Source organism: Polyodon spathula, chromosome 18, assembly GCF_017654505.1.
Source record: "Polyodon spathula isolate WHYD16114869_AA chromosome 18, ASM1765450v1, whole genome shotgun sequence".
Taxonomy (NCBI): domain Eukaryota; kingdom Metazoa; phylum Chordata; class Actinopteri; order Acipenseriformes; family Polyodontidae; genus Polyodon; species Polyodon spathula.
The window spans coordinates 3,065,362-3,081,060 of NC_054551.1; the positions used below are offsets into that span (position 1 = coordinate 3,065,362).

Here is a 15,699-nt window from a genome sequence, read left to right on the forward strand (position 1 = left end):
ATTCAGAATAGTAATACAGTTTGAGCACCTCAACAACTGTAAACATGCCTATTGTTTTGAACAGTGGTTAAACAGTGACCTTGGGCAAGTCATTTCAATTTATTGTAGCCTAGTCCGAGAAAATTTTGCACAACCCTCTCCCACTGTGAACAACACATAGCCTATCAGCTAGTGTCTCTGTAACTTGCTTCAGCTTTGCAATTAACAAAGAAGCGTTCCTGATCTTACAAGGCAACGCAGATAGTACCAAACTGTAAAGTCACTAATCTCTGCTGTGGGATTTTGATATAATCAACACAACAGAAACATTTAATCATATCCCCTGTTTAAAAAGAAGAGTTCCTCACACCTGGAGAGCCATGGATACTGACGAGAGGACTGAACTAAAGTTTTGTTTTGTTTATTGTAGGGCTTTGTGCACATTCTTGTGGTTTGGCAGAATTCGTTAAAAAAAGGGATTTTATTTATTTAGCTTATTACAATTGAATTTTAGCAGTGACTTCTTAAACACTAAGAATTCAAAGGGGATTAAAAATAGATGTTTTGGAGGTAGGAGGCTGGTGTTATTAATCTCGGCTACAAATAAAACACATCATAGTTTTTCCCCAGTTTTAACAACATCTATTGTCTAGGGAGGTTTAAGAAACTGTCAAGCCAAGGCATTCAGAAATGGAAGGAACACAAAAAAGAGGGAGAAAAGCCCCCAATAGAAGCTGCTGATCCTAGAAGAATATGGATCAAGGGAACAGCCCCTCCAACCAGGTTTCTCATGCCTGTGTTTTCTGCCCTTTTTGTGAACAGTTTCAATAGAGGAACAAAAAGTCCTAGTTCCTCTGTCCAAGAGTAGATTTACAGCTCGCAGTTCTTTCTTTTTTTTTTTTTCAGAAGGAATTCTAAAGCTTTGCTTGCTTATTGTTTCTTGTTCTTCTTCTTCTTCTAAAAAAAAATCTCTTGTTAGTTTTTACAGATTTAAAAAAAAACAACCAATCAGCTGGATTCCCTCCAAAATCTATTTACACATCATACTACCACCTGTTCAACATGGAGAATATATGCATCTGTATGATGTATTTGTGCACACCTGTCACGCAAAATTAAAGAAACGACTATTTAAAATGTATACACTGTGAGCTTCCTGAACACAAAGCATGTGCGCTCAGTTTGTTTGAGCCCTGACTATATCAATGTTAATGGCTTACAATGTGTGTTTTTCTCTGACATACCCACTCGTTAGTTCACCAACTCTAGGACGGGCATTGTCAGTTTTCATTTACATAAATATAATTGCTCTCTCTATATTATTATTATAAAGATACAAACATATTCCCTAAAGATATAATGTAAAGTATTCACGGATATGATTATAATGCCTCCAGTGTGTGTACATCTAATAGTCTTGTTGATTCACAAAATGCTACGCCTAACTTCATTCATAAAGACAAAGATTACCCAGCAAAGGAAGCATTACTGGACTGGGTGCAGTTCTGACAAAGTATAGTATGTGAGACTATGGGAATATATAACCAATATTGCTGAACTGTCACCCTCCATTCCACAATGTCATATAAAATGCCTATAGGCTGCATTGAACATGCTTGCTTTCTTGGGCAAATAAACAATGTGACCCAAAGGGAAAATAAAACAAATTGAATAATGCAATATAGAAGACCATTGAATTGTAACATGTGCAAAATAAGGGACATCTTTGCATCCTGTTTCTGCAATATTGTAGCCTCATCAAGATCTATTTCTGAAAGCCCTCAAACAAGCCTGTTATTGTTGTTACTGAGGCATTCCCCAAACAGCTTGATTTTGGCACCCCAGAAATTGGCAAGGCTGAACAGAGGTTGTCTACCACTTTTCAAACATCTGTCTGCAAGGAGAGAGGAAGCCAAGATTCTGCAAGCAAACTGGGATTCCTAGCACGGTTTAGACAATGCATCACTGTATCTGTGGTTATCTGTCTCTGCCATACATTTAGAAGATGCACTACAGCTCATTCATTGCAAAACGGTTTTCAGGTATTACGGATTTGGTTTAAGCAAACTGATTATGCACATAAACAGGTAATTAACACTTGAAACTGGATTGCAAATTAGCATGGGGTGGGTGTCTGGGAGAGAGAGGGGCATGTTAATACATGTTCTCTGGGTAGGATCTAATTGGTTAGAGTGATACCGGCTCTTTTATTACTTAGCACCTCTGTAATAAATAAGCTTTACCCACAACCCCCTCTTTTTTAAGAGTTGGAAATTGCCTCAATAATCATTATAAGTTATGTATGTTAACAGATAAATTCTGGGACATATAAGAAGGCCCCTTGACCTATTTATTAAACATAAGAGGGCGGGGAGCAATATATTCCCCTCGACAAAGATTGGTATCATAAAAAAAGGGTATGAGTCCGGTAACATAATGGAACGGAGGTCATGCTACCTATCCTTTTTTTTTTTTTTTTTTTACTATATAACCAGCAATGCCCTTTCTATAAAAGTAATACCCAAGAAAACATAGATATTTGCCTTGATCTTAATCTCCAAGGTAGTAAAAATGTTACTTCCACTAGCTTTCTACCTCCTTTAGGTTTTCAGGTTTGCGGTACAATATCACTTTTAAAATGCATGTAAAAGGTAAGTGCTCAACCCTGCATTTACTTTGCTCTGCTTTTATAATGGCATACTATGGCAAACACATGTACAATTTGATTAAATAGTACATGTGTTAGTACCACTGTATTACACAGACAGGCTGCACAAGTACAGTACAGTGTACTGCAGCTCTCAGATGCATTTAAATACAAGACAGCTTAATTATAGTTTTACCTTTTAAATACTGTGATTATTTTCTTATTAAATTGCAGTAAAAAATAAACCGTTGTAATAAGCAGTACACGCGGATTTTTTTTTTCTAATCGACTGGCGCCAAGTTGTATTTATTTATTTTTTTCATGGACATAGCCTACCCTTTGTTTGGACAAAAAGCGGGCAGAAAACGCGGCCTCGACAAATCGTATTTTAAACAGACGTTGCTAAGGTCAAATTCACCTTGCAAACAAAACTTACTTATACACACTTCAGCACCACTTCCATCCACCCACGTGTTTCTTGGAATAATTGACAGGTTTTCTGAGACACCTCCTAGAAAGGCAGGGTTTGAATCTAAGGGGCGTGGATTAAACAGGCAGCCGTGTTTATGCATTTCTAACCCCGCCTCTCCGGCGTGGCTTTGTTAGGGCAGTTTATAAAGAAATGCTACTGTCCTGTGCAAGCGGTTTGCATCGTAATCTCAACAGGCGGTACGTTCTTGTATTAGAGTAAAAGACGAGCATACACAAACAGCATCAGCGATCAATGCATTTTTAATTTTCTTTTTACAGTTTGTACCGTTTGAAAATAATAAAATCAGATACAAAAATGCTGAAAACTTGCGGTAAGAGGTTTTTGCTCTCCATCGTTGGAGCTACCTTCACCTGCCTGGCTGTTCTGTTAGTGGCTCAGCTGCAGCAGCGAAGCCAGGTAGAGGCCGTCCCAAACGGGAGAGAGGTGGGGATGCGCTCGCTGCAGAGCTTGGAGGACCTAGCCGAGAGTCACAACACACAGGAGCCACAACGGAGCCAGCTCGACCTTCAGCAGCAGGCTTCCAACCCGGAGCAAGGGAAAGGCTTCTCGGCTTATTTCACCAAACTGACCCGGGACAGGAGGGAAGCAGAGAAGACAGAAAGCAACCCTCAGTCTGCGACCGAGAAACCGCCTTACCTTCTGTAGTGTTTTGGCTTAACTAAAAAAAAGTAGCGTCTAGTGCTTGGCTGCTTATTCAAAGTGGTTCGGGCTGACGCGATCGAGAAAATTTCTATGGAACTAGAGTTCTTTGCACGTGTCCGATTCGTAGTGCCGAGACATCAACTTGTCGACACTTGACATAGATGAAACTCCTTATCTATATATATATAATATATATATATAATAGATATATATATATATATATATATATATATATATATGAATTCCATTTGTAGATTTTTGGTCGATGGACCTATAATCATTATTAAATAATAATAATAATAATAATAATAATAAATAAGTATTATCTAGTAAATTGTGCTGAATTTTTTACATTTTTAATTGTCAAAATGGGGGTGGAGAGATCAATTAACGATTTATTTCTTTTAAAATGATCTTCTCCAGTCTGTGGCTAGTGGCCCAGCATGAGTTCCTATACCGGCTCTGTCATGTCAACTTCTATGATTAAAAAGGACTCATGAGATGATGCAGACGCGTTTGATTTAAGTGAACACTCTGCTAGTGCACAGTCGAGGATTATACTGAGCAGGGGTGACGTGATTATGATACAGAGTAACACACACACACACACATACATTTGGGCATCGTTACATTTTAATAACAGTAAAGACACATAGAAATATTCTAGCAGTTTAAACACGGGAATCAATACCCACAGTTTTTCTTTATTCTTTTTTTGTTATTTTTTTTTTTTTACGGGTTTTTATTTTTGTATTTGTTGTATTTTTTTTTTACTCTATCCATCCTCATTATTGTATTCACATTGATCACTTTGCGTGTTATAGCAATTATGACACGTCCAATTCAATAAGTTCTATAAACGCTAGCGTATTTTCCCAGGGGTCTCACCCTGTGCCCCGCTGTAACACTCTGATCTCTCTTCTCCCAGTCCTCTCTGGGAATTTGGAGGTATAGTGCATGAAACGCGATTAGTGATGCTGATTCATTTTTTTGTCAGATGTAAAACAGAGCCAAGAGACCATAGCTGTTTAGCATAGAGATCCGTCTCAGGAACATAAAAGGGGGAACGGAGAGGGCGAATATAAAGGGAGAGGGGATCTCTTTACCGGCAGAACAAGCTGGTGTGGGGGGGAAAAAAAAAAAAAAAAAAAAAAGTTTCGTTCTCTGTGAAAATGGAAAACCGCGTCTTGAGGCAGCAACGTGATAGAAGCATAATTCATTCCCAGAATCCCTCTGCTGGCGGAACTATAATATACGTAGGGTATCTGTGCTGTGCGTCGTTTAGGTTAAGTTAAATACGATGCTGGCCGTGTTACTGTATTACAAATATAGTTTCTGAGTTACAGCAATTTGACGTGCTCAGAATTGGTAATTTGCACTGATATTCACATATGCGTAGACTCATGCCCCAAACAGGTTCTTGCAGGTATGCACACTAAGGATAATTTTGCATTTATTTCAAAAATATAAAAGATAACATCTTCAGAGGAACAACATAGGGGAATATCTATAGAGATCTTATGACATGTTTTTCACACACTCTGTGCTTTATCCTTGTCAGACCTTAAGCTATCTAAAGTGACATCTCTGAAGAGAGTGTGAAGCAGTTGTCATGAATCCCACAGCTTTCTCCCCCGTTTTTTCCCATTCTCTTTTTGTGTATGGTGTTTATATGAGTACCTTGGTTCTAACACTGTCCTCCTGTAGTGCTAACAAAGCTTTCTGAAGTGCAAAGAAAAGGTTTCCCAGCCTCTTATGTCAGCTTCTCCATGGGAACGTAGGAGCTGAAATTTTTCTTTTTTGTTGGGGAGAGGGGGGTTGACTGTGTCTGGGTCAGGCTCCTGAGTGATGGGAAAATTGGCACCAAAAAAGGCTAAAAATCGAGAGGAAACCAATAGTGCTTGCTTTATGAGGGTTTAATCTTCCTCTTGATTATATTAAAGTTGATTAAGTTCTAGTGAAAAACAACCCAGGCTTGAAACACCAGATCTCTAAACCTAGCATGCGTCTTCTTTGGCATTGGCTTTGTTACACATCTGCCAATCATGCTTCTGTCTGTCATTTTAAAGGGTTTAAAGGTGATGCATGCCTATTCAAAATGCACCTACCCACACTTGATTCTCATGTGTGTGGTCCTTAGAGGGTGCAGACTGCACTACTATTACATTCCCACTTCGTGGGGTAATGGAATTTAAACCATTATACAATTAGTTAACAGCAGGCTTTGAAAGCAGCTGGTGGGGCTATAGGAACGGGCTTGGAATTAAAACTAGAGTTGGGTGCCAAGTGGAATGGAGGAAGAGCAAAGAAAGCATTGGCTTGTTCTTAATGCAAAGTATATTGTTTACACACACACAGCAAAGCTAACAGATTTGTTTTTTGTCTAGTATTTACATTTCTAACAGGCTATGTCACATTAGTAACCCCACCCCCTGGCCTGCTGCTAGAAGTCACTGTGTACATGTATACATGACTTGCTCGGCAGCCCATGCTCTGTGTAAATACAGGTGCTGTGTGCCCTGGGGTAGGGACTGGGTAAGCAGAGGCTTGCTGTTGGTACTGCACAAATCCAGTTACCTATCCCAGGGTGGAAATGGGCTTAGTTAGTTTTGACCAATAAAAACAAAAGCAAGATCCATTACTGATTCCTTTTAAGTTAAAGGCATAGCTATCTGTATACATTAACATTTTATCAGGAGAGCTGATGCCAATAACCCATTCAATGCATCAGTTAAACTTCAGTCAGGGCATTGCCAATACCATAAATATCAGCTTGCTAGGAAACATTGTAAAAGAAAATAAATAAATTAAGATTGGAGTTCAGCGCTAAGTGCACATAATTTTAAATGAACCAATGAATATGATATACAATTGTAAACCTATTGAATTTTGTTCTAAACGGTGTCCTTATGACTACCCCAAAAGCATGCAAAGCTCTTGAATATGACATTTGTCTCAACGGTTGATGCAGAACCCAAGGGCAGTAGTGAAGTCAAGGAGCACCTCAGTTTGTTTGCTCTGCCTCCCACCTGAAGCATTACACTCCTGTTAACAAGTGGAAAACAGCATCCACAGCTCCTTTTCTGGCAAAGGGAAATTTCTAAACAGAAATAGAGCTTGGATTTAAATTTTGAATGTTCTGTGGAAAAAAAACAAACAAACAAACAAAAAAAAAACGGCTGTACTGTTTGAAGAGTAAACAGAAACAGGTCCTGGTTCAAAGTTGACCTTCAGAAAATATCAGTGTTTATATTAATCACTGTACCGCAACAACTGGGAAGTACCATTGACAAATGCCTACAGCAAACAATGCCACCTGCCAGGTATGCAGTTTGCATGTAAATAAAATGTATTGCATGTAGCACCTGAGTAGGTATGTTAGATTTAAACTTTTATAACTGTCAGCATTTAAAAAAACAACAAAAAAACAAAACAAATAAACTAAAATAAGTTGGTTGATAACAGGATAATCCTGTGAACATATGTTTTTTATTTTCTTCTATTGTTTCTGTAGCATTATTGTTCTTTTTTAACTTGTAGCTTCCTGTGTTTCTTCAAACAATAATGCTTCCTGTCTGAGACCCAGTGAACAACAACAGGAGTAGAATTAGAAGAGAAACAGTAAGATCCGAGGCCATCTTTGATATAAGTCCAGAGTATACTGTAAGTTCAGTGAATGGCACTGTGCTTTCTTTGAGATCTCAAAGGACAAACCAGTCTGGAGCTTCTAATGTTGCAAAGACTTGAAGATGAAAGACTTTTGTGCCTCATATTATAAGAGGATAGCTTTGCTATAAATAAAATGGGTGTTAACCAAATTTACCTTTCATTCATAACTATTATGTGTAACCGACAAAGCAGCAAGAAAGACAAAGAATCTGATCAGTTTGGGAAGTATTTTATTTAGACAAGAGTCTGCAGCGCTCTTAAATTAAAACGAGTTAGTTAATAAGATATAGAATTAGTACTGATTTTGTAATAAGAGATAGACTGACTTGAACATTGTGTCCTGGGGTTGAAAACTGTTGACCCACTGGAAACATAGGCTGTTTGAATGTTCTAAGACATTCTGGTATCTGGGGAGTGTGCCTTTCTTCATAAAGATGACAGCAATTGGAGTTTAGACAGAGAGTACAGACAATTTATGGAACTGCTTGTGCAATTGTACTTGGGTGACTCTCTTGGGTTTAATTTAATTGTAACCAGTCAACATATTACTAATTGGAGAGTACATTAGAGACAGTTACTATAATACTACTACTACTAATAATAATAATAATAATAATAATAATAATAATAATAATAATAATAATAATAATAATAATAATAATAATAAATGGTTTCTGTGTTGCAAATTGACGAGAGATTTCCAAAAGGGAACGTTTTTTTTTTTTTTTTCTTTATTCAAAGTTATGAAAAAAAACAAAAATAAACATTTTCTTGAATTCTTCATCGAATTTCCTGGCTCAAGGCCTACTGCAGGAAAGGGGGCTGGTGAAGGCTAGGAGAAGCCTACAGGGTGGAGATAGGCACTCGGAGGGGCAGATACTAAGACATTGTGCAGGCTTTGCTCTTCCTGCCTGGGGAGAGGGAGGCAGCCAGCTAGGATATGGGCTTCCGAAGCTGTTTATACTGCAGAGGTTGTGGTTTGCTTTCCTGTGGTGAGCTTGGTGGAGAGATGCTTTCATTGTCGCACAACGCAAGAAAGAGGGCTTTGAAATACAGATTGGAAGAAGTAAAACTCCCAATTGAACAGGGGTTGAGAGGGAGTTAATAAAAGTAACATCGGAAGACTTTGGAGGGGGGATTTTTAAGTGCAGGAAATTAAGGGGGATATTTATTAGCATTTTTCCACATTGGAGAATTGTTGATGTTTGTTTTGGCTTCCACCACCAATTCATTTAGGAAAAAATGATTAATGTATTTTTATATTACATATTCTAATATACAACAAGCCATATTTGGCAAAAAAAGCAAATGAAGTAGTTGGCCAGTCTTCTACTTTTGAATCTACTATATTCCCCAAAGTGGCTTTGGAGCAAAGTGGAGAGTATAAAGTATATAGGGTTGTGTGCCCCCACTCCTTATTCAGACTTTTCTTTAGTTAACCAGTGCAGCTGTATGCTAATGTGATCAGAACCTTTTAAAACATTACCACTGGGGATTTAAACCAGGCTGAAAAGCACTCTGTTATTCTGTAGATGGAAAGCGGGTAGGGGAAGTGGGAGTTACAGCACACACAGATTCAGATTGAATTGTAAATGCCCGGCACGGATTGTGTAGCTTTTTTGCTTTCAATCAGCTTTAATTCCTAACACCCCCCCCCCCCCCCCCCCCCCCCCCACCCCCCCCCCCCCGCCAAGTTATGCCTCTCCTTCAAAAAGTAAACAGGTTTTATTCCTTTTCTGGACAAGGATTTCGCCCATTTCTGTTCAAAACCTCCCACTCAGATATGCGTTTATGCAGCACGTCTCAGTAAACTGGGATGTATGCAGCTGTCTCAGGTAAAGTGGGCAGGATTACTTTACTTTGGTGTGGGTTCAACCCATTCTCCGATTATATTATTTACTTATAAGGAACTGGAGATTATGTTGGAGGAGAGGGTTGTGCTAAAGAGGAAAAAGTGTGTGGGGTGGAGGTCAGGTGCAATTATCTGGGTTGTTGGACTGGTTGAGTGAGGCAGAGACGTGTGCCAGAGATGATGCAGCTGCAGGCAGGTGTTGTCTCACCTGAAGCCAAAAATAAACACATTAACAAAGGTAGAAGGAAGCGGGTAACGGTGCTCTTTAATCAGATGGACTTGTTTGTTGTGCTAGTACACCTGTTTCATTCATGCTCACTTTGCAGCAGCATCTGCTTCAAACGAACCACTGTCTGAATTTAATTGCGCAAGCTTTGCTTGTGATTAAATGAACGTGGAATATAACTGCTCTAGCTAAACCACTTTTTTTTGGTTTATCACCCCCCCCCCCCCCCCCCCCCTTTTTTTTTTTCCACACAGTGGCTGCTTGTGTGAAAGAGGGGTCGAGGGGGGCTGCAACCCTCTTTGTTGAGGCCTTAGCGTTAGGGCTGGGATGCTGTAGAGCTCCAACACCGTTTCCATGGAGAAATTTTCCAGAAGCACAAGACAGCTTTCTTTCCCAAGCAATTCTTTGAGTGGCATTGTGAGCTTGTTTGACTTGCTTAACTCACTTGAGTTTTTGTGGGAGTAAAAGGATGAGACCCCTTCCCCCAACCCCTCTACAATGACAGCAGTTTAACAAGATTTTCAAAAAACGTGCCACACACACACACACAAGACAAAAGGAGACAGAGGCACAGGCACTTGTGCTTTTACTGAATTCTTTTTTTTTCTTTTTTATCCATGAACTTTGCATTTTAAATCACACTAGAGTGGTCCTGTGTTTCTTTTTTCAAAAGTGAAAAAAAAAAATCAAACTAATCTTATTTTTTCTTTTAATTTTTCTTGCAGACTTACATCTTCACAGATGGAGAGGACGAGGAGCTAAAGAAAAGAATAGGTGAGTCAAAGGATAAAACTGTAGCCAGCTGCCTGATTAAAAGCAGTTGAACTTTTATTTAAAAGCATTGTGAGGATTCACACCATTCTAAGCAAATTTATCCCCAAACTTTTATAAACGACACACAGGTTTATTTTGTGTCAGGAAGCTAACGTTATTGCAACACAGGAAATGATTGCCCACATTAGAATGCAGCTACTAAACTGTATGGTATTTATATAAAGGGGAACCACTGTACTAACCTTTTAAAGAAGGTTAACAGCAAAGCAAAGAGACGTCTCTAAGTTTAGCAAGCTTTCGGTTTCAAAGAGGGTGTTTCAGCTTTGCAAAATACTATGAGTGACTCCACGTCCCTTCAACAGGAAGTACACGGTGTTAAAACTCGATGTACTACTAGAAACAACGCTGTTACATATTGGTCCATTATTGAGCTTTGAATATGTTATTTCCAAAGAATCAGTCCAAGGGTCAGTCAGTAAAATGGACAGGGTGGCTGTTTTGTCAGCACAACCACCACTGTTCTCCAGCCCCTCCTGCAAACCCCCCATAGTCTCAATGTTAATTGCCCCTATTGTGTTTCTGATCGATTTGATTCACAAAGCCTCCCACTGTACCATGTAACAGGTGGCAGATGCTGAAGGAAACCAAAATTGAATACGCTTGACAAAACTAGGGCTGTGCAGCTTCTGAAGGCTCGCAATCATGTTTGGCAGTGTTGTTAACCTTGTATCTTCTTTTTCTTCTTTTTTTTTTTTTTGCTAACAGGAAGCCATGCCATTAACACAAACTGCTCAGCAGCACACAGCCGACAAGCTCTGTCCTGCAAGATGGCAGTGGAGTATGACAAGTATATTGAATCTGGGAAAAAGTGAGTTATTAATAACGCCTCTTTTAACCCCCCACATTGCCTGTTACTGCGAAACATGCTTAAACAATGTCATTAGTAATAACTGAGTCGTATTAATATGTTACAGTAATACATCCTGCTGAATCGTTCTAGTGTCCCAGTAGAAATACCAGAATGTCCTTTTTTGTAAATGCGGTTGACCCTGTTAATTAATCCTGAACTCTGTTTCAGATGGTTCTGCCATGTGGATGATGACAACTACGTGAACATGCAGACTCTGGTGAAACTGCTCTCCAACTACCCCCACACTCAGGATATCTACATTGGGAAGCCGAGCCTGGACCGGCCCATCGAAGCCACGGAGAGACTCGGAGACAACTTAATGGTAAATGGAGCAATACCCTATCCTTTCAAATCCTGTGGATAGGGCAGCAGATTTACTAGATAGCTCACTTGAAATAATTACATAACCAATATTTTATTTTTCCTTTACAGCGGCCAGTAAACTTTTGGTTTGCTACTGGAGGTGCTGGGTTCTGTATCAGCCGTGGTCTGGCATTGAAGATGAGCCCATGGGCAAGGTACAGGTCTTACTTGTCAAGTTCCAGAGATGCAGTGCGTGTACTCCATGTAGGACAGCTGGTGTAAACCTGCATTTCCCTTTTCCCATCTCTACAGCGGAGGACACTTCATGAACACAGCAGAGAAAATCCGTCTCCCTGACGACTGCACGATCGGCTACATCATCGAGTCTGTGCTGGGAGTCAAACTGATCCGCAGCAACCAGTTCCACTCCCACCTGGAGAACCTGCAGCAGGTGCCCAAGTCTGAACTCCACAAGCAGGTAAGCAAGCTGCTCCTCATAGGGTAAACACAGCCTAGGCAACTGCTTTCTGCATACAATAATAGAACCCCACCTGCATTTCATTTAGCTTTGGTTGTAATAATGCAGAAGCTAATAGAAAACAAAAGTTTGACCATGCTTGAGTTGGGACACAAAGCTTAATGTAATAGATCTTCCTACACCCTTATTTACATGTTAATTGATGATTAACAAGATGATTTTTAAAACTACCATGTTAAATGAGACTTGAATTCTCTGTGCAGGTGACATTGAGCTATGGAATGTTTGAAAACAAGAGGAATGCCATTAACATGAAGGGGGCTTTCCCTGTGGAGGAGGACCCATCCAGGTAAGAATAGTCCCTTTCGATCTACAGCTTGAACAGAACTTGATATTTCAAGCACAACACAGCCATGAAGGCAGCATCCGGATAAGTTGTTAAAAGCAGGTGGAAAAGAAACAAAAAACTCTCCCTATAATTCTGCCCTGACTTGCTAATATTTCCTCTGTATCCCATCTTCCCCAATTTATTGTCATGCAGTGTGGCAACATATTGCACAGTTTTATTAATAGGCAGATTTAAGTATAGACATTATTGGGTTAATTTTGCTACTTGTGCCATTTCCCTGAATTGTGAAACTAACTTCCTTTTTCTCTCTCTCTCTCTCTCTCTCTCTCTCTCTCTCTCTCTCTCTCTCTCTCTCTCTCTCTCTCTCTCTCTCTCTCTCTCAGGTTCAAGTCTGTACACTGTTTGCTGTACCCAGACACCCCCTGGTGCCCCTCTTATGTTGTCTAATAATGACAAGCCACCCTCTTGTTATCCTCGTCCCGTGCCACCCTGGTATCTGAAGGGCCCGTGGGACCAGTGTCGTATTCAGCTGTGCAGCTACTGTGTTTTTGCTGCAGTACTGCACAGCGTTTTGTTAGTTATATATTGAGCTGCTGTGCGGCTTGCTGTTCTGTTACAGACTTTTCCTTCAGTGCTGTTACTATCACCCCTGCTCGTCTAACCCTGTCAGTTCAGTATGTCACAGAGCAATGCTTCAGGGTTGGAGGAGGGAGCCAAGAAATTAAAAAAAAAAAAAAAAAGATATATATATATATATATATATATATATATATATATATATATATATATATATATAATAATATATATATATGGACTTTGGTGTGTGGTGTACAGGCAGTTCTCTTTGCTTGTAATTTTGTAAATGTTGCTTATGATGTATTTGCAATTCTCGTAGAATTGTGCATTTTATATTGCTATGCCTGTGCCAGCTTTTACATGCATTTCCATGCTTTTTAAAATGTTTTGTTATTTATTTTTTTATTTTTTTATCATAATCGTAGACTCTGGATACAAAAATTGAAAGTTTATTTTCTTTTTTCTTCAGACATTTCAGCGTTATAATAGTTAAGCTGGCTGTAGGCAGTTTCTAGATGTGAGCTCAGATGTTTATTTCTGAGGTGCATCGTTACGAAGCACTTTCCCCTTATTTTAAATGTCTCACAGATTGATGCGGGTTACGCTTGCAATCTGTGTTGAAACTGAAGGAAGACTTATGACTCAAAAATATATATTTTTTATAGATCTTGTGATTTTTTAATAAGATTTATTGCATTTTCAACAATCGAACAAAAAAAAAAAAAAGATAATATATTAGCAATATTTAAAATTAAATGTTACAATCATCATTAAAGTGTGTTTCATGGAGACATGTAAAAGAAAATTGCACGTTTTCCTTTATTATAAAATGTTGCCTTTTTTGTGATCTTTAGCTATAAAGGGATATCACAGTAGATAAGTAAGATAGTAAAATGTCCTTGTTTCCTTTTTGAAATTGCTTAATTGCTTCACACCTTTTTTTAGACAGTCCCAATGTCTATATGTACAGCACATATAAATATAGCAGACTTGCTCGTAGAAAACAGTGGCTGCAAAAAACTAAAGATCCCTCCTTTAAAAGTTGCAGGCTGCATTGTCCTCTATTCATTGCTTTGTCTTGTTATAAATATATATATATATATATAATATATATTATATAATATATATATATATATATATATATATATATAATATATTATTGACTATAGAACTAAGTAGAAGCTCTGCAATTGTACTCCTATCCCTGACTAAGGATTTTAGCCATTTCAAAAATAAAATAAAGACTACTGTGAAAATGTGAGTCTTTTTGAAAAGGAAAGGCCACGTCTCATGAAAGGCAACATTATTGTAAATGAGAACGCAAAGCTTGACTTTGATCTCGGTGACGACGTCCCATGCTGGGTACACGTGTAAATGTTCATTTTAAGCAGTGTTTGTACTTTTTCTCTCATTTATCTATGTGTATATATGTCTCTCAATTTAAAAAAGAAAATTCTGTGGATCAGAAATGCTTCCAACAAACTTTTGAAATGAGGATGATGTTTACTGCTTGTATTCATTGCCTTTTCCTCTAATTTATATTCCAGTATCTGGAATTTCTTTTTTTTTATTATTATTTTTATAATTGTACATATCAAAAATACAAATGCTTCTCAGGGATAATAACCTGATATTGTTACCATGGAAACTCCAGTGGTACCCATAATTTGCTTTTAATAAAGCAGCTTAATGGCTGATAAACCTCATTGTTTCTGTCTCCTGGTGCTTGCTGTTCTTGGTCGTATTGCTCACTCACATTACCTGTATGCAAGTGATATTTGCTCCATCAAATACATGCTTGCATTCAATATGAGTCAATATATTAGTCAACATGGAACCATATTCACAAACAGTTCTTTAAGGACTGGCTTGGTAAATTTTTAAATGAAACACACTACAGTTTTGAACCGGTTTCATGGATCTCAAACTTCTTTTATTTAATCAAAAATAAACCTTCACAAACCTTTAACATGTCTATGCGTACAACATAGGATTTGTCAGCAGCTTCATCACTTGCTTCAGAAAATGTAAAACCACAAACACACGCAACCCTTATCCACAATAGTGAGTTTAGAGTTGTGCCCTGAGTGGTAAAGGGCATGAGAGACTAGCGGCACGACCTAGCTTCTTGTGACCCTTTAAAAGTTTACCATAGTAAAAGCAGAGCAAAGTGTAATAAAGCATAGTAAACAATAGCGAGGTATGGTAAAGTATATTAATAAACATGGCAAACCAGGGCAAACTATGACACATACATAGTATAGCCACCAGAAAAACATGGGGAAACTGCAAAAATACAGAGGTCAACTTTTATATGGGGATATACAGTACATAAGGCTGATAGAAGGTGTGGTAGTCTTCGTATCCTTAAGGCTTTTTTGTTGTTTCATAAATGTATAAGAAAAAATAACATCATAGTATTTTTTCGTTTGCTAAGTTTTCAACATTCTGCCAGTAATGCTCCCCATTCTCTGCAATCTGACCATGTAGTAAAGCATTGAGGTGGGTTTCTATAGGGATCAAGCCTAAGATTTTCATTTCCAGGGAACACCAAGTAGAACACCCCCCTTGTCTAGCATAGCTTTGACAGGAAATTCACTGACTTGGTCACAGAGGTTTAGATCAAGCCTGGCCAGCGATGCCCAAGTGCAAACCCATGACCCTCACATCAATGTATTATCTTGCTAATGCAATATAACAGTGGCTGTGCTCAATACCCAGAGGAATATCACTTCCCTTTCAGCCAGCCTTGATAACAGCTGTGACCTTTTCACAGCACTCAAGTCGTAACAGGACCTGGA

At 38.6% G+C, this 15,699-nt stretch overlaps 1 protein-coding gene across 1 annotated transcript in view; it reads left to right on the forward strand.

Annotated features, from left to right (window-relative positions):
• Positions 1 to 13,062, forward strand: part of LOC121331145 (beta-1,3-N-acetylglucosaminyltransferase lunatic fringe-like) — a 26,671-nt gene extending 13,609 nt beyond the window's left edge. Inside the window, exons 7-15 of the mRNA XM_041278356.1 lie at positions 3,490 to 3,760; positions 5,178 to 5,187; positions 10,234 to 10,282; positions 11,048 to 11,150; positions 11,361 to 11,514; positions 11,625 to 11,710; positions 11,808 to 11,973; positions 12,237 to 12,322; positions 12,706 to 13,062. Of these exons, the coding sequence (XP_041134290.1) occupies positions 3,490 to 3,760; positions 5,178 to 5,187; positions 10,234 to 10,282; positions 11,048 to 11,150; positions 11,361 to 11,514; positions 11,625 to 11,710; positions 11,808 to 11,973; positions 12,237 to 12,322; positions 12,706 to 12,769 (989 nt within the window). The 3' untranslated portion in view covers positions 12,770 to 13,062. The remainder of the gene's footprint in view (positions 1 to 3,489; positions 3,761 to 5,177; positions 5,188 to 10,233; positions 10,283 to 11,047; positions 11,151 to 11,360; positions 11,515 to 11,624; positions 11,711 to 11,807; positions 11,974 to 12,236; positions 12,323 to 12,705) is intronic.
• Positions 13,063 to 15,699: the final 2,637 nt, after the last annotated feature.